Source organism: Antrostomus carolinensis, unplaced genomic scaffold (genome assembly GCF_000700745.2).
Source record: "Antrostomus carolinensis isolate BGI_N321 unplaced genomic scaffold, ASM70074v2 scaffold8925, whole genome shotgun sequence".
Taxonomy (NCBI): domain Eukaryota; kingdom Metazoa; phylum Chordata; class Aves; order Caprimulgiformes; family Caprimulgidae; genus Antrostomus; species Antrostomus carolinensis.
This window is the reverse complement of record NW_010317139.1, coordinates 15,250-35,382: the sequence shown is the minus strand read 5'-3', so window position 1 is coordinate 35,382 and position 20,133 is coordinate 15,250. Positions and strand designations below refer to the sequence as shown.

The window sequence follows — 20,133 nt, the reverse complement described above, 5'->3', positions numbered from 1 at the left end:
TGGTTAGGTGAGTGAATGGCCATTAGGTACCAGGATTTGACACAGCTCAAGGTTGCTTGCCATGTAAGTTGAAGCCAATTTTTTTCCCCCGCAAATGACAATATTATTTGAGTTAAGGTTCTTTAGCACCAGTGTCGCCATATGATGGCATTAAAATAATACAAATGAATTTGTGTTGTAGAATCTAGTTACACATTTGTGTTTTGAGCACTTCAAGACCTGGACCTGGGATTTGAGTTCCCCCTCACAGTTATGTAAATGGAAATGCTGAACATGACAGCAAAAGCATTAACCTAGCTGTGAACTGCTCTAAGTGAGGCAAAACTACCATTTTGCATCCATGTTTCACATTAAGCATAGCTCTAAATTGCTTTTTGAAAAAAGTATCTCTAGTTCTGCTTCATATTGTTTGACAAGGACTTGTAAGAATTTTAGCTTAGACAAAGCGTCCTGGTCTCACACAAAGCTATGAGATATAATTGCACAGGTGGTACTGTATCAAATGGTCCTTAACATATGGGATATATTACATCATACTAGTGGTTGGGAAATTGTGGAGGAAAGTATGGATCTTTTAACTTATGTGAGGAAATCCAGGCATAGGACTGCAGTTGGCTTCAGAATGGCATATACTTTTCTTTTACATCTTTTGGTGGTGAGTTTGTCATGCAGCCATGGCAGTGCTGAGATTCATTGAAGTGCTGCTCCAATGCTCTCTGAAATCAGTGGCAAAGCATTTCTTGACTTCAGTGATAAGTTCTCAAGGTGCAATATGTCATAGTGCTAAACAATGAAGTATTACATCTGGTGTATTCACCGTGTATGTTAAGTGCAACAGCCCAATATGTGTATGTGAAATGCAACAGTCCAGTTAACAATGAAGTATTACATCTGGTGTATTCACCCTGTATGTGTATGTTAAGTGCAACAGCCCAGTATGTGTATGTGAAATGCAACAGTCCAGTCGATGGACTGGGCTTGTATTTAGCCAGATGTGCTGGATATGCAGTTTCTTTTGTTCCATTGTTCCAGGAAAATGGGTCATCGAGAAAGCAATAATATGAAGTGTCATGAGCTATGAAAATAAGAATTTAAAATCTATCTACGGGTCCCTTTCTGTAGAAGAAATCTTGAAATTATAGTCACTGAAAATAAGCCCTGGTTCTGAGAGCCCAGAGATCTCAGGAGAACTGAGAAGCCTAAGCTTTTGTGAATTTGCACTCAATCCTTTTGTTAGTAAGGCTTGGAGAGAATAGAAACAGCCTCCAAAATCTTCCCTTGTTACCAAATAAGCCTTTGCAATGCATACCATAATTATTTTTCTTTATTATCATAATGTGGCTAATATTTTTAAAAAAAATAGTGAACACCATGAGGTAAAGGAATAAAAAAGTACAAATTGTTTCAAAGGCAAAACTTGTGGAGAATTATGGAATGGGAGCACTCTCTGTTTACGGTAAAGGAAGATCTGCCATCAGCTTCAAAGAAAGTTGTAGTAGGTTCTGAATGTTTGTAATAGTTATAACCCAATTTATTCAGATAAAAAGATATTTGCTAGCTACAATCTTGGCAACACTATGCACTTCAGTGTAGACTGTGAAAGACAACAATCAACTTCAACTCCCACTGACCCAGGAGTTGGGCATTTAGTCTTACTTCCTATAATTAGATGTAATAAAATGGTGTTGTCATTGATTTTATCATAATTGGTATAAAAACTTGTTTATAGCAAAATTACAGATGCAGGCAGTGATTTTCTGCAGGATTTCACAGGCTAAAGCTAGACTCTGGCAGCCTAGAAGTTGCATTGGGTGTTCAAATGTGTGCACATGCCTATGTTTTTACCAGTATGTATAAAAATAGAGGACACTTTTCATAAACAGCTGATAACCCAATATTTTCTATTTTAAAATGGTTCTTCCTTAGTTTAAAAGAGTTTTAGTCTCTTTTTAGAAGCTCCTGTATTTCCATCATTTGCTCTAAGTCTTTGAAATCTGACAGGCAGTTCTTGATTTGAAGAAGCTAAAGTTAACCAGAGGACTGGATTTATTCTACCTCTGTTAGCACCACAGTGTACTTTAGAGGCAAGAATAAAGAGTGAGGGAGTCTGGAAGCTTTGAGGGCTAATCTTGTTATAACTATGGATTTTCTATATAACCACAGGCAAATGTCTTTGTCTTAGTTTCCATCCTTGCACAGAGGAGATACTAATATCAGCTCACAAGGGAACTATGGATGTAAATTAATGTTTGTGACTCAGTGAAGATGCAGAAATGAATAATCATCAAACATATGATGCAGAAGAAGTGTCAGGGATCAAATACTTGGAGAGTTTAATAGACCTACTTTTTTGAGTGTCCTAGGTGAGGTTGGGATTCTAGGGGAAAAAACAGTGATACAAGTAAACTGTAGTTCATAAAGCATGTGAAGAAAAGGGCTTGATTCAAGTTACATAAACACTCTTACCCTCGGCACAGCTCAGCTCGTGCATTCTTGGCTTTGGAAATCAAAAGCTTGTTCTTCACCTGCTTCTTTATTGGATGCATGGCTGTGCGCTGCATGCAGGGTCTGTCTCTCCCTCTTAATTTGCTCTTACAAATAGTCCTTGGAAACAGTTCCTCAACACTCTGTGAATGATCCTTCCATTTACCTCCTACTCCACTGTACTAAAGACTTTCTGTTACCACTAGTTGGTAGTACCGGCTATAAATTACTGGGCCAAGCTATTGTACTGAGAACTGTGAAGAACTATCAGAACCAAGGAAGTTATTCAGATAGCATTACTGATGGTTTTCAGAGCCTTCACTTTTTCCATTTCCACTTTTGTTTCCATGTTGTGATTCAGTCTTGTTTTCTGGTCCATTGTTTTAACACTTTGTACAACTACTCTTGAAATTCAAATACTCCCTGAGTGAATTTTTTCATAGTGTTCCAAAGACTTTGGCAGCAATTATTAAATATATCTATATTTTTTTGAAAAATCTTTTCCAGTGAGTTTAATTTCCCACATGTGCCAGCTAAAGCTGTTAGGTATAGTGCCTGGCTTACAAGCCATTGAGGAAAAGCATGCCTAAGGTTTACCCAGCTGCTTGCTCAGGATTTTGCTGACTCCACATGGACATCGCCCCTTCATTGTCTTCTGTAAACAAGCAGACAAAAGAGATGCATGGAGTGGTAGATTAAAACTCTTGCTGAGTGGCTTTAAGTTGTGCTTGGTGGCAGGACTACAAGTTTGTGCTTCTTTTGGGTTTGTACAAGGTATGAAATCGTGCAATTTTATTTATTTATTTATTTTTAATCTGCTTCAATAGAACTTAAGGTAAAAACGTGCTCATGCAGGTCCATCCTGGCACGTTGAAATGGACTTTTCTCCAGTTAATTTACAGCAGACCTGAGCTATCTCTCATTTTGACTCCCACCCTGAAGGAAGGTGAGTTGTGTAAACCTCATGTAAGGGAGAAAGGAACCTTGTCCACCACTTGCCTACACCAGTTGGTCCTGCAAAAGCCCAAGCAAATAACAATAGTTAATTAACTTTCTCTGATTACTACACTGAAATTAATTCAATTTTTAAAGTTATTTATGTAGCTGATTTCCCCTATCTTCAATAAGAATTAGCCACTTTAATACTTTTAAAAATTAAGCCCTTTTTCAGATATATGCAGTCCAATGTAACCTCTTATATGTGTGCGTATGTGTTCTTTTCCTCTCCCATGCAATCCATGTGCACAAATGATAGACATCAGACCAAGCATTTACTGAAAATTTACTTTGAATGGCACCGTATTTGCTGGTCTGTGAAAGACAACACAAACAGGATTTACAGAGAAAGGAGGTTATCAGGAACATTTGGGGACAGACAGGAGATATTGCACTGTGCAACATGCATAGTCTGAGGAGAAACCAGAGCGGGACAGCTTGCTCGATGTAAGGCAGTGTTTTACTAAATTGGATAAAAAGTTCTTTTTTTTTTTTTTTTTTTTTTTTTTTTTCCCCTTAAATAATCCAACAAATGCTGCTGCTGTGGGGAAGACTTCACATTCCAACCTCCTGCATTTCTCATGACACACCCCAGTTGCAGTACCTCATTATCACCTTGGCAAATGCACTCTCAAAGCCCAGGCAGGGTCTCATCCAGGGAACCAAACAGCAGGCAAGAGTCTTTCTTCTCATACCAGTGTCAGCTCACTCAAGAAGATCCTGTGATGCTGACAGGTAGAAGGCAAGTCTTGTTGCCTTTCCATCTCTTTGTCACCCCTTGCATGTCGGGAGGGAAAGCTAGTGATTTGTTCTACCATATAAGAAACATCTTCCAGGGAGCCAGTGCCAATCTCGGCAGCTAAGGACAATGTATGATAAAATGTGAACACCTGCATGTAACTGTCTGTGTGTACTCACAGGGCACTTGACAGGACTTTGTGATCCGGCTAGATCACAGGCTAGAGCATGTCAGTCCTCAGATATTAATGAAGTGTCTCAGCACAGCTCTTGCTTACCAGTAGAAAATTCTGAGAAGAGGAGCAAATGTCAAATTCTTCCTGGTCTTTGAAAAGAGTTATATCCCTCTCAGTGATGATGGTAAGGCAATTGTGTCTCCTCCAGATTTTGCATAGTGGAGTGAGTCCATCGAAAGACCATGAAGATGAATACGGGTATTGGAGCATCTGTTGTGCAAGGAGAAGCTGAGAGATCAGAAGAGAAGTCTTATGGGAAATCTTACCAATATGTATAAAAGCCTGAAGGGAGGTTGCAAAGAAGAAGGAGCCAGGCTCTTCTCAATGGTACCCAGAAAAAGGATAAGAGGGAACCGGTACAAATAAAGAAATGTTAAATTTCATCTAACCACAAAAAAAATTGTTTACAATGAGGATGGTCACACTAGAAGAGGGTGTTCAGAGAGGTTGTGGAGTTTACATACGAAGATACTCAAAACCTTATTGGACAGAGTCCTGGGAAACCCTCTGTAGCTGACCCTGCTTAAGGAAGGTAGTAATTGGACTATGGATGATCTCCAGAGGTCCCTTTCAACCTCAACAATTCTGTGATTCTGTGATCATCTAAACAAGTACAATAATCACAAGCTTTTAGGCAACAATGAAGACTCCTTTCTGAGACTTTCATTTAGCCTAAGTAATAAAATGGTCATTAGATGACAGAGAAAACTTAAAAAAAGAGTGAGGGTTAGGGTAAATCAGGTTAAAATTTCTTGCTTCACATAATACTTCATAATGATATGAAGAATAACAGGTTTTGAGAAAAGTACTGAGAAAAAGAAAAGATTCTTTTCTCAGAACACTGGTTGCTTGGTGTTAAGAAAATTTTCTTCAATGGTAGGAGAGGCCATTAAGTTCAGACTTAGATCTTCCATGTGCCAGCTGACGGCTCCAATACTGGGAATATTAGCTACCAGTCATTGCCCACAAATTTTGTGATTTTGGTAGGGTAACAAGAGTGGAGTTTAGACTGGAACATGACATTTTGAGACTTGTGAGGATCTATTAAAGTGTTAGAACATGATTCACAAAAGAACTGAAAACTAAAATTAAAAGAATCTCACATGTACACACACATACATATTCTCACCCATGGAAACATGTGAGGGAAAAAAAAAAAGTAAAAAATCACAGGGAATACCTGAACAAACAGTTTTTCCTGCGTTTAATTTGGTTGTAAATTAAAATTGTGGAAAGCACTGCTTAAGAGATGTGGATTCTGCCTAGGGGAAAAAAAAAAAAAAAAAAGAGGGGAAAAAAAAGGTGAAGTAATTCTTGGTTGAAAAATGAAAGGGCTGTGAAACACACATTTGGCTGACCTCTAGATGCTTCTAAGAAGTCAAATCTTGCAGGTAGCTTGGGAAAATCCAATTTGAATAAAACCTACTACCATGAACTGAAGTTCTGCACAACTTGCTACAGACAGACAGGATATTGGCAATTTTGCATGATGGCCAGAATCATCATAGACTATAATGTTCAGTAGGACAAGAAGGGGCAGGTAGCAGCTGTGATAGGGGTTTTGGGAGCCTCAGAGCCCACCTCTAAGGAAGTCAGCACTCAGACCATCTACTTTAGGTACCTAAGTGTGATCCATAGCATCCAAAGTAAGTCAACTAAGTTCCTTAGGTAGTGCATGGAGAGTCACAGATAAATTCAGAGAACCTAGAGTTAGAGCATCATATAAAATTATGTGAACACTTTTCTGTATGAAATTGGCTAGCCAAACCCCCAGAAGGATTCAGCTGCTGCAGCACATCAAACATAAGACTCCTGGTCACAGGAGAGGAATCTAGAATCCCCTAAATATCATGGGAAGAGCTACAAGTTTCAAAGGGAGACTGAAAACAGGCAGAACATTAGAAAGGGCATGCTAAGTCAATGTCCTAGGTATGCAGCTGCAAATAGCTAGGCAAAAAGGAACTACTGAGGCTGGGCCAGGCCCTGAATCTTATCCATCAAATACCTTTAACTTCTTTGCTGGAAAACAGACCTTTTTGCCCTCAGGATCTAGACGTACAGTCTCCTCTTAGTGGTTAAATGGCTGTGTTTTGCTTTCAAATGATGAGTAAGGCTTGGGTCATTGAAAGATGCAAATCAATAATCTCTTTTATACAAAATGCTAGTGGTAAAAGCATTGTCAGCTGTAGTTCTGCCTTTTATCTGAGGACACTGAAACCAATATTCCAGAGAAGTACTGTTTTACTCAATGAGATGGTGGTAGGGGACAAGGGGTTGGGAGTGGTGTGGGGTAGACCCCACACTGAAGTTGTATTTATATCTCTGCAAAGGAAAGAATTATTATTCATTTGACCAAAGAAAGAATGCAAATATGAACATAATTCTGTAATCTGGTGGTTAGACACTCCCATGGGAAGGGGTACCTGCTTCACAGACTACTTTTCACCTTTAAAGGTCTGGGATTTCCTTTAAGTCTTTCAGAAATAAAAACCCAGCAACATCCAGGACTTTGGGAAGAACATTTTATTGCTAAGCATATCTTTAAACAAAATGCAATTAAGAAAACAAAAAGAATCAAAAAGGAAGAAGAAAAAGAAAGGGAGAAAAAAAGCAATAACATCACGATAACTCAAATAAAAATTCTTAAGGTTGTCCATAAAGCAACAGGGATATGGTAGAAGCCCACATACAGAAACGCACATGTTCCCCAAAACTGTCCAATAGAAACTTACACAAAAAAAGGAAAGTGTAAATCTTTTTCCCTTAACTCAAAAGGAAAGCAAAAAGGAAAGGAAGAAAGAAAGCAGGAAATCATTTCACAAGACTCCAAGACTCCAAGAACAGCAATCTTTTACAGACATCAAGATATAATCAACTTTATATAATTTCATCCAGTTAAGTCATCTAAAATCGTGCTTTCATACCTTTTTAAAACCTGTCTTTTTTTTTTCTTTTTAGTATAAAAAATAAAAAAGGAAAAAAAAGCTCAACCTTGCACGCACGCACACGCACCACACACACGCACACATACACGCACTGAAAATATTTGTTAACATGAAAGCATCTTCTCTAAATGTTTGAGAAGGCTGTTTTTTTTAAATTTAAGTTCCCATGTGCGTGTGTGTATTTGATGACACTTCTTCAAAGTCAAATATTCATGCGACTTATAAACACCAGCAAGAGTAGATTGCTAAACCTAAACAGCTGATTAGTTTTCATCTGTATACAGAAAAAGTGTACATTTCTGATATTCCAGAATTCTCAATCCATCTTGGTTTTGCTGTTTTTTCTCTCTGTCTCTCTGTATTCTCTCCCTCATTTGCTTTTTTGCACATGATAGGCATGGCCGTCAAATCACCTGGCTATTGTTCTGTACAGTAAGGTAATCTTTTTCACAATAACTGGGAAAATGTAGAGAGTAAACATCCAAATTAAATAAGTTAAATAAAACCAAAAGATATTCCCAATTTAACCATAAAACTGTATATACACTGTCAGGGTATCCATATAGAAATTATACTAGCAAAAAAAATAGTAGTAAAATATGTAAACAAAATTTCAGATTTTTTTTTTTTTTTACACAGGTAACTGTGACAAAGCTAAAACACACGCTCTCTTCACATTTTAAGGTTTGCTTTTGTTGTCTGTTTCATTTTACTTTGTTCTTCAAGAACATTCTCATTCCATGTTAAGACCATAACAGAACTTCTGTTCCAGTCATCTCATCAAACATACCATGATAAATATATCTGTGTGTGTATATATATATATATTATTATTAAATTCCTTTTTCTTTATTATTTTTTGTGTGTCACAGCAGCTTTATTTATTTTCTTTTATATAAAAGAGAAGGAAAAGGGAGAATGGGGCAAATGGAAAGACAGATTATATGAAATGTCAAGCTACAAAATTAAAATATTACATATGAAAAACAGTTTTATGTCAGAAAAATGATGTATTTTGCATTCTTCTACAAGTGTTTAGCTTTTCTGACATTTATGGGTCTCATCACAAGTTGAACTCCAGCGGTGCCTTTCTGATCTCTTTATTAAACTGTTTTATTATTATTTTTTGCATGCATTGCAATCAGTCACAGAACCAGAACCCACAGGAAGGCTCCTTTATTTTTGCATGGTGTATTCAGCTCAGAATGGCTAGCCACTTTTTAAGCATTCTTTTTTGAATCTTGAAATCCCTTTAACCATAGTTTGGCTGTGCTAATGCATACTCTTAAATAAAGCCAATGACTGATCAGAACAGACCAAAACCCATCTATTCTTCAGTTCAATTGCAAATACTGGAGCCAGATCCAAGGGAACCAGCTTTCCATGATAATTTTCTTCAGCACCACCCATCAGAAACTTTCACTGCGTTGTTAGCAAACAACTTACTGCAAGACGACAGATTCTAGAGACAACACTACCAGATATGCAGAGTAAACACCATGGGTAGCTTTTGAGTTCATATATGGCAATAGTCTCTCTTTATTTAGTATGGATTTTTTTTTTCCCGAGATTTCTTCTCAACTCATGTCCTGATTCACCCCCCCACACCATTCCTCTCCACCCTTCCCTCCCACACTCAAAAATAACAAAAAAAAAACCCCAACCCCAAACAAAACAACCCAAGAAACAAAACCAAACCAAACAAAAAAACCCAACAATCTCCAAAAGCATTTATTCCCCTCCTCCAATCTCGAGAAATTATATGTATGCTGGACACGGCCAGATCAGTTTGTTCTATATTTTTTGTTGTTTAATAATGTTTGAATTTTTTTTCTTTTTCCTTCCTTTTTTTTTTTTTTTAAATAAGTAAACTGAAAAATTATCAATACAGTCAGGGATCACGAACATTGTTAAAGACTCACTTGGAGATATGAAACAAGTAAGCCATGAAGTCTTCTACCTTTGCAGAAAGTTCAGCGGAGGAGGAGATTTGGAGACGTCCAAGTTCACTAACAGGGCAGAGCTGTGCGCGCCATCTCCAGAATGCTAAGTGTGCTTTATAATACATTAGGGTAGAGTTTGCTGACTCCAAGCGATGACTGAGACATTAACAGTCACTGCTGAATTTTTTTTTTCCCAATACTTTTTCCTACAAATGATATCTCCCAATCTCATTTGCTGCAATGGTTCTGATATTTCAGTTAAATCTCATTAAGTATTTATATATTTATATATAAATAAGTATTCTTTTTTTACACATAATACTCTTTGTCCTTGTTTTTCTGTTTCTTGTGGCCACTTTTTGAGCTCTGCTGCTTCTCCTTCACGAGTGTGCCGTTGCTCTGGGCTGAGTTGCTGATGTAGTTCCGCGTCTCGTCCACCTGATAGGACCCCTCGTCCCTGTTCCTGTACTTGTACATGGCATACAGAAGGATGAGGATGCAGAGGGCGGCAGCAGCCACAATGCCGACGACCATCCCCGTTGTGCTGCTCGACTCGCGGATCACCTCTGAGGCCCCCGGAACCCGTCTGATTCCTGGCTCCGTGGGGTTTGCTGTGGGCACATTACGGAACATGGGGGAAGTGATTAGCGGGCTCTTCAGCTTTGTGCTGTCTAGCTCATAGGCAGTGGGCAACGGAAGCAAGACTATGTCAGGCTGGGGTTTGAGCTCACGGTTATTCATTTTGCCGGCTGGCAATTTGGGCACCATCCCAGTCGAGGACGAAGTTGTGGAGCGGATCAGCTCAGGGGACAAAGACGTGGTAGTAGTCCTACCAGTTTCGGAGACTTTGTTAGGTCTAAAGTCCTTGGATTCCCACTTGGGTGCGTGTGCTTTGTAGCCACCTTCGAAGATTGAAGTGGAAAGACTCTTATCTGTTACCAAGGAGAAGGTGGTGTAAAAATCTTCATCATCAGTAGGGGGTAGGTTAGAGTCAAAGGTTTCCCCTGAGCCATACCCAGATATCACCAAGCCATCATCATCACAACCATCGCTGCCTTGGTCCGACAAGCAAGGTAACCCCGCCTCAGAGGTCATGGACAGGGAATCTTTGGTGGTCTCAATAATGGTGAGGAGGGGGCGAAAGGTAGGGGGGAGTGTAATGAAAGGTGCACGAGTAGCAATAGGAGGGATATCTAAAGGGTCTTCTACAAGTAGAGGGATAACTAATTCACCTCCTGGGATGGAAAAGAGAAAAAAAAGAAGATTAGTACATTTTAACGACCCATTTTCAATTCACTTACTTAACTCAAGGGCAGCAGAGGATTTGGACATTACGAAAAAGTGTCAGGGATCAGATTCTCACTACCAACATACTTTCCTGGGGGTGTCTTTCATTCTTCCCTCCCACCCTGCTTTGATGTTGGTAAACTGCATGTTCCATTTCCAGCCACTTTTAGCCTATACTAGGTATGTAGAGTGAAACACTCCGAATTTTTTGGGAACCAAAGTTTTTTTATTTTTGAAGATACTCTCAAGTGACTCTGTGGACATAAACTTTTGGTAGTGATCTTTCTTAAGCATTTAGATACAAGACTGTTTAAATTTATTAGACTTCCATAGAACAATGTTGTCCTAGATAGACTTTACCACTCATCTTGACAGTTTTTCCTCCTCTGATTCTTTTAAGATAATATTAGTATTTTTTTCTCTGCCATTCAAGTCTGCCCACCCTCTGTAGCAGTTTCTAAGGCCTTTCCATTCATTCATTTCTTGGTTGTTGTCTGGTTTTTAAATTGTGGGAAGGTTCATAAAAGTGAGGAATTGAATAAGAACCAAGTACTTACTGGGGTCCATGAAGGTACAGAGCTCTACTCAACACTTGTTCAACTCCTTTTAATCTTTCTTTATCATTCTGTTTGACACTAGTTGGAGTCCCTTTTCTTGCATCTTTTGAGGCTACTAATGCCACATCATCTTGATCTTCAGTTCTTCTTAATATTCTTTTACTATAATTTGGTTAAAAATTAAGATAGATGCTATTGTTATTGATGATATATCTGAATAAGGACTCTGATGACCCAAATTAGTGCTTAAGTCCAGCAGTGTACTGCAGAATCTGTCTTCATACCTACTGTTATTTCTTGATATGCAGATAGCTGTGATCAATGCTATTTTTTCCTAGTGTGATGGCTACCTACAGAATACTAAAAATGAAGTGACTTTATGGTCTACTCTTGAAGTAGAACAATGAAGCTATAGCTATAACATTTGTACTGTACCACAGTATAAGCCGCAACTGAAACAACAAAATTAGTGCATCAGTTCCAAGATTTGGTTTCTAAGTGGCAATATGGCTCCTTTTAGGGTACTACTCTTGTTTTGTCTATGTATTGTAATATGAATGTACTTCTGTTTTTGAGCCTATGGATAATTCATACTCAATTGTTTTACTCTGATGTGGAGGCATAATTAATTTCTTTAATTCATTTAGTTCAGATTGTATAGTTTTCTGCTGACATCAGATCGCAGGGTGAGCCATATTGCTTTTGAAAGTTTGTGTATAAATTCTTCCTTGGGTAATTTTTCTTTGGCTAGCCACTTAAGCTAGCTGCTTTAAATATAAACTGAAGATTTCACCTAACACCATGAGTAGTCACCTAGACCTATTGTAAGGGATGCAACTCAATAGGAAATATTTCTAATGCATGGGAAATTTTGATTTATACTCACCATTGCTTAAGGAAAGATATGCAATAAGAATTTTATCTTCTAAATGAATAATTTTGGCTTTTACTTGTGTATTAATAACTTCTAATGAAGTCTGGCATTATTATGATGCTGAACAGCACCAGGGCCAAATTCTGCTCCCTCCTAGTTACACTATGTATTATACACACTTGTTTCCCATTGAATACTACCAGTAATGTCCATGGGAGTTCTATAAAGAATATGGTCTAAAATCATAATCCTTCTAAATATATTTGGAGAGCAATATATTTGAACAAATTACATATTAAAGACAGCAATATACTGAAAAAGGTACTTTACAGTTTGATTAAATCTGGATAGCTGAACTAGAAATATGGCTTATGCTTCTCCTTAATGAGAAACTAAGTGGTGACAGTTTAATCAACTGAAATAGTCAGATTTATCTCCGAGGTACCAGGGTAGAAATTAGGCCAAAATAACAAATGTGGTACTTTATACCGTCTCTTAACATACTTCCATGCAAAGTTAGTTTTAAGCTAAAATGCAAAGGGACAATTTAAATATGTTTAATTTTCTGAGCTTCCTCAGCATGTTCATACCACTTCTGTTACTTGATAGAGAAAGAAGTATCCCATGTGTAAAATAATGTCACTCTCTTCAAACCACATATATTAAAAAAAAATTATGGAAAAAGCAGAAAGTAGTCTGCCAAATGGCTACATAGCAATTTGTGCTCATGCATCTGAGCCGTATTCTGTACAATGTAGAAACTGGAGCATGTAATATGATTTATATATGGTTAGAGTAGGGCATCTATAATCTATGCAAACAGGTGGTCCCAAGATAAACTTGAAGTATGCTTCAGAGGGAAAGATCGTCTGTGAGTCTGGTAAAAAATGAATAAAAATAATAGCATTTAACTGCACATTACATCAAATTGCATAATTCAGAAATTTAAGTTCCAGAAAGTCAGGGACAGGTAGCATCTCTTTAAATGATTTTTTTGAGATCAGTGTTTTCCTGTTAAAAAATAGTATTCATCTGTGATTTTCATTCACCATCAAAAAAAATCAGTTTGGCAGATTTTAATTGCTCATCTAGAGCTTTAAAGTGCCTTTGTTCTTAGAATCTACTATTCTGGTACACAGCATCAGTATGCAGTTGATCTGCCACCTGCTGGGGCAATATTTGGGCAGTTTTCTTCCAAAGATAAATTCTTTTGGTCCTATTAATGATTAATTCTCCTGAAGGAATCAGCAATACTGTACATTTAATATGAAGATTTTTTTTTTTTTTTTCCTCTGGTAACCATTACCTTAAAACCAGTTCTACAGTTTTTGTCACTGTTGAGGACTACTGCAACTATGAAATCATGGTCTTTCTGAAATGTTAAGAAAAGTTGATAGAGTTGCTAGAGTAAGTGGGGTTTCACCTAAGTAATGGAGAGAAGATGGGAGCTCTGATTCCAGTGGGTCTGTTGAATGGAAGACAATATGACAGAATCAGGAATGAGTTTTACAAAATTTTGATCTCACAATATTTGTGAGAAGAGAAATAACTTTAATACCACGAAGGCTGGATTAACACTATTATTTAATCTCATCTCTAGTTTTATTCCAAAATGTCCAGTGTTTGCCTGTATACTAAAGAAATAAACAGACTGTTAGAGGTCCTTCATTAGGAATCACTTCTCCATCAAGGAGTTAATTTGTTACATTTACTTAACCCAACATACTTTTGGGGAGTATTAGGGAGCTGGCTGTAAGGGTGGTAATGGTGCTTTGAATTTTTGATTTTTCTTTCTCTAATGGAAGAAGATGTGAGACTGAAAAAAAGTTGTGTGAGAGAAAGTAACTCAGAAAAAGCACTCTAAGTACCAAAGCTGGCTTCTGTTTTATTGGTATGTTAGGCATCTATGCAAAACTCACAGTCAGCTAAAAGTTGTAGGTCTAATAGGATGCAAGCACTATGAATACTTCTTGGGGTATGTGATTTATAGGGGAATTAAAACATCCTTTAAAATGGCATAATAAATATGTCACTCAGTTTAAAAGAAATCTGTAATTTAAGGATAACAGACAATGTAAATTCTGAAAAGCTCTGAGGAAAGTGTGAAAAACATGACCACCAACATCCGGGGGGGGAGGAAGTGCAAACTTCCAGATCATACCTGCAAACAACTGTTACTGATACTACATATCTACTCATAAGAGACACAAGGGGGAGTCTAATGACAGGCAGATAATAAGTGTGTGTGTTGGGGGAACCATCTTTCACAAAACGACAGCTGAGGCAGCAGGAAACTGCCTAGAGCCAGTGGTCCTCTGATGGAGAGAAGTGGTGCCTCTTGCCCATGGCCCCAAGTTGGTTTAAAAGTAAGCTCTGAAAGATTTAAAAGACAAAGTGCCACTCAGCACATATTACATGGGAGTCGGATCCTGAAAGGTTTGCTGTGGCAGGCAAATGCTTTAAAGATTTGGATCTCTAGAAAAATCTAAAGCCCCTGAAAAGCCTTACATGAGACTTTGGAAGGGAAATACATTTGAGACAAATTTTATGTTTTTATTTTCTTACCTGAAGTTTTTATTTTCTCACAGTGTCTACCATTTTTTCAATCACAATATTAACACTTTGCAGCCTTGAATAAAACTTAGTGTTTTAATTTCCAAATTGTTCTGTGCTTAAAACAAAATAGCAAGGCTGCCACCCACTTTGGACCATGGCTTCAAAACAAGTACTCATATGAGACTTAGATTCTGTCTGTGGATAAATTGGACTGTTTCCTGGTAGTTACAGATTTCTTTTCTTCTTTTTTATGTTGGCTGTTAAGCACCAGTTAACAGTGTTCACTGGTATGCTGTGAGTTCAGGATTCCTTTAGCAACCCAAAGATTTCACAAGGATTTTCCAGATTAATTTTTCACCTACTCTGTGCTTTCTCACCCAAGCAGGGAAGGGAGGTTTCCCAAACAGAAATATGATTTTTAAAAAGCTTCTGTTGACAACACAACATCAAAGAATTAAACAAAAGGGAAATAGATAAAATTATTTCCTCTACAGTGATATAGATGCAAAATTAGTGTGCCCATCAACAGGAAAATGCAAAAAAATCACTGAACAGCAACTGGAAGCTGCACTGGGAGAACTGGGGTCTGTGAGGTGGGAAACCTCATACTGAGCAGCCCAGTGCTCTGCTTGGCCTTCTCATTCCACAAAGCAAACACAGTGTGCATACATTCCTTAAAAGTTAGCCTTTAAACTAGCACATATACTGTTTTCAGAGAGTTGTGCTTTTCTTTAAACTACCAAGATCATTGGGGATATAAAAGGTCTACTTTAGCCTTGGAGCTGCCCTGCTTTTTGCTTTATGAGTGTATTTATAGATATATAATTCATACCTCTGGGGCTGATCTTCAGTAAGAGCTCTCTGCCACTGGAAAAGACAGAGTGTTAAAAATTTAATAGAAGCCTTATGAACTGTGAGGATGTTGTGGGCGAGTCATGAATGCAGAGGGCATTAAAAAATAAATAAATAAATAAATAAATAAAAACTGAAAAATTGTATCAGCTGCCAACTTTCAACTTTAGTGCCACAACTACTTCACTGGAGTCTCGGGCATCAAACTGATACAGGACAAAAGGCACACAAAAATGAAGCCTGAAAGATTCACCTTCCCACTGACGATGAGGGAGGCACAGGACACACTCTTATTATCTCTCTCTTTTCCAGTTGTGGTAGAAAACCCTATAAATGCCATCCAAAAAGGCTGCACAAATCATCCATTTCTGCAGGTACTTGAAATTCTGCATTCAAAGTTTCTAATCTTCATTTTATTCTTATGCTGTTCCTCTCAAGTTTGACTTCACTTTCAGTATGAAATATTTGCCACAGAAAATAATGCCTTACCTTTTTCCTCTCTGTATCAACACAATAATTCCTTATTAATTGACTGAGTTCATAAATTTCAGTCTAATGGTGTTTTAGTTAATTCTCCTTTGAGTCCTCTGAGGATAAAAAGGGGAAATTATTCAGAACATAGTCCCTGATTCACAGGAAAGATGATGCTAACATGAAACCTAGTAGATTAACATTCTTAAGATTTTCTACTCTTTTCAGTCTGACTTAATTGCAATCAGTGGTAGAGAGAAAAACATCATTTCTACAATGGAATACTGAAACTTTTCATCTCAAATATCTCCTTTTCCTTTCAGGGAATATATAGTCCTTAAACTGATTAGATAAAACTGTACTTCTGGTGGAGCTTGTTGAAAAGCATTTCCTAAGCCTCCCAAACTATTAAAAGACATCAGTTACTGCAGAGCTTCCTAATGAGCAACAGGAAGGTACAGAGTTTGAGAACAAATCCCATGTTAATGTTGGGCTGTGTTTCATTGCCGTAAATGTTTGTTCACCCTAATGCATTTTCAGTGAAATGGATATTAATACCTTCCAGAGAGGACCTGACATTGTGTCTGCAGGCAGGATTCTAGAGAAAAACCAAGTATTTCAGTGCTTAGAGAGACTGAGCTGCTCTGAACCAATTGAACCATGCCCTCTTCCATTGCCCATCATTATTTTAAACTTTTATAATTGGTGACAGCTCTCTACTCAGCATAATTATTCTGTTTTCAGAATCAGTTGTTCAAGGGACTTGACAGCTGAATGTAAGATACCCACTAAGCACAGCATTACTATGCAGGAATGTGTGCTTATAAGGAAGTATGGCTTTTTCTTACTTTTACTTACTGCTTTTAAAATAAATTAATCCAAATATCTTTTGAAGAAAGGAAATTTTAGAGGTTCAGGACATAAGTTTCAACAGGAAAGTGTCTGTCAAACATACCATTTCTGGATGATATTAGCAAGCCTCATACTAGCCACAATATGATGGGTGCATTTACCTGGTAAGAGTACACTTGAGAGTATCATTTAGACTGGACATCAGGCAGATAATCAGCAATGAAGAAAATTAATAGAAATAAAGTAGGAACAATGTAGAGCCGCAGTAGGAAGAACCTGAGAGCTAACAAAATGCTAAAGAAGTCTCATAACTTTTTACTTGCCATGAAGGCTACACCATCAGGCTACCTACAATTTAAGTAGCACGACAGAAAGTAGCAATACTGGTGATTCATTTTGGGAAAGGGAAAGGGTAAAGAAAACTCTTAGAGAAGGACCGAGAAAGAAAGAATAGGGGCAAACTACCATGGGCTCCTTCACCCCTCCTATGCACAATACAGTCTGGCAATCGACAATATACAAAGAGCACGGAACATAAAGGCAAATACAAACATTAAAAAATAAATAACTGAATTAATACATTTTTCCTAAAACAAAACCATATACTAGAAAATAAAAATGCCACAGCAACAAAGTCAGAAAAAGGAAAAACATAACAAGTCATTCACTTTATCAGCAAAAGAAAGATTAAAACCTACTAGAACTGAAAAAAAATATGATAAAAATCAAAAACATTATTTCCTTTGAAAAAAACTCATCAAAAATACATAAAAATATTTAGAAAGCATACCACATTGATTTCATAACAGTCAACTTACATCAACAAATTGCCCGCATGTTTTTTGGCATGAAAGGAAAAATTTACAAAAGAAAGTTGTGTAAGAATGCTCTTGGACAAGTAGCATTGCCACATTCTTGTAACTTGCTTTTTTTCATTGTTGTTTCTTAAAAACTTTTTTAGCAAAATGTTTATTATTTCTTTTTTAATATAATTGTTTTACAACAAAGGGCGATACAGGGAGGCAACAACACATACATCCACACCACATAACATGAAAAGAAAAAAATCTTGCACCTTAACAAATTTCAACTTTTTTTTCAGTTGTTTTTTGGTTGTATTTTTTTAACTTATGTAAAGTTGTTAGCATATTACAGTTGAAAAATCCTGTACATTTTATAGAATTTACTTTTGCTTGTTTGCATATCTACATATATAATGTTTTTTGAAAAGCAAAGTTTGTTGCTTTTTTGCCTTTTTGGTCAATTTGATATATATTTTTTTAAACATTTTCTTTTTTTCTATAATTTTTGTGTGTGTGTTTTAAGGAATGGATGACTGCACATAAAATTTTAACAATGCTAAAGAAAGGGGTGGTAGAGGGGAACTTATGGGAAGAAAAAATGCCTAGGGTGGATGGAGTGGGAGTGTAAAGATCTATGAGTGTACTACACAAGAGATGAAGATGATGGGAGTGAATGTGTAAGTCAGTTGCCATGTCCATGTAAGGGCGGTACGGAGTGATCTAGCAGCATTAGAGCTTCTGGCTGTAAGGAAGGGATGGGCAATATACAAAAACAAATGAGCATATTCATGCCCATCAACAGAAAGAAAGAACAGAACTCTAACATTGACAATCTCACAAACCCTAAGCTGCAACTTCTTCAACATGCAAGTTACAAAAAATTAATAATTATAGTATTAATATTTACATTTTCATTAAAGGTTCTCAAATTATAAAAACAGTTAAAACTTTTCCCTACTAAAAATAGCAGTAAAAATACATAAACTAATAATAATAATAATAATAATAATAATAATAATAAAAAACTAATAATAATAATAATAATAATAATAATAATAATAATAATAATAATAATAATAATAATAATAACCAGAGAATAAAACAAAAAACGAAGGAAACTAGTTTTATGCATTGGAATTAGAACAACTTCAACTGTAGCTACCCACAGCCGTCGCCCTCTAAGAATCATCTTTGCTGAAGTCCATTAAATTGACATCCATATTCACAACAATTTCAGATAATCATTCCTTGAGCACATCAAATCTCTGTTGCGAATGTAATGACTGTGTTGGCACACCCCTTCCCCACTCTCAAATTTGATTGCTTTTATATTCAGATTCTCTGGAGTATCTCAAAAATACAGCTGTGGGATTCTGCCAGTGAAGTAGTTCCTTATTTAAAGAGGGAAATAGAGGGAAAAATTGCAGAAAACAATTCATAACTCTTTTGTTTTGTTTGGTTTTTTTTTTTCATTATTAGATTGGAACAAACCAAATCTAAGATAGAAATTCAACCATTGAAAAGAAATACATCAAAATATAGCTATGTAGAGATATACTAAAAAAAAAAGCAAAAATGAAAAAGAGCACTTTGTTCCCAGAAATAAGGGAGATAAGAACAATTGTGGGGTTTTAAAATTTTATTTTTAAAGAAAAAGGTATTCTACACACTTTCAAAGATGAACAAACCAGATGCACACATTGAAAGGAACAGACAAAGCAGTCTAGGGACACTTTCATAATTTGGATATTTTTTTTGTTGAGAATTGAATTTTCTTCCCTTCCCTCTGCCTTCCATTTAAATTCATTTTTAGTCGTTAGTCAAAACCCCACCACCCTCCAGTGTTGCTTTTTTTTTTAATAGATCTTTATTTTTAATCGCTTCTTTTTAAAATAAACATGGAGAGGAAAAAAAAGGACGTGCAGTCTGGATGTACGTCATAAATAGACATAGAAAAAGATAGAAGAAATTGGCTGAGATCGACAAATGGGTTATATAATAGCTTAATTTTACTGTAGGATGTTAATAATAATGCATGCTTAAAGTAAGTTGCATTTAGGGAAAGTAGAAAAACAGAACAGCAAGCAAGGACTTGGGGATGCAGGCGGGCAGAGGAAAGGGTAGGGTGGGCAGGGGGTGTACCATCCATGCCTCTCCAGAAAGGGCAAAGCACATTCCAGCAGGTTCTCTGCATTTCTGGGGGAGGTCAGAAGGGGAAAAGGGTGAGGAGAAGTATGCTATGCTAGGATCTACTTTTCACCCTGACTGTGACCTTGTATTTGGATCAAACACTCAAAACTCCAGACTCCAGCACTTATTTGGGCCCTAACTCTCCAGGGTATTCCCAAAATGAGTGGTGTTTATTTTTTGGTGCCTAGTCAGACTGGGCTTATTCCTGTAAATGCTGATTGGCTTGAGCAAAGGGCAAAGAATTAGTTCTTACAAATGCATTCTGCTGTACTGGAAAGGGCTATGGCTGTAGTGAATATTGATTTGGAGTGGTGAGCAGTTATTCAGAAGTGCTGTCCATGAATACTGC

General features: G+C 37.0%; 1 protein-coding gene across 1 annotated transcript; it reads right to left on the bottom strand.

Moving 5' to 3' along the window:
- Nucleotides 1-9,003: 9,003 nt before the first annotated feature.
- Nucleotides 9,004-17,887, bottom strand: LOC104520255 (neurexin-3-beta). Its single transcript, XM_010168475.1, has 2 exons — nt 17,610-17,887; nt 9,004-10,577 (listed from the first exon to the last, which is right to left on the bottom strand). The coding sequence occupies exon 2, from the start codon at nt 10,435-10,437 to the stop codon at nt 9,652-9,654; it is 786 nt and encodes a 261-aa protein (XP_010166777.1). The 5' UTR covers nt 10,438-10,577; nt 17,610-17,887; the 3' UTR covers nt 9,004-9,651.
- Between the last annotated feature and the right edge of the window lie 2,246 nt (nt 17,888-20,133).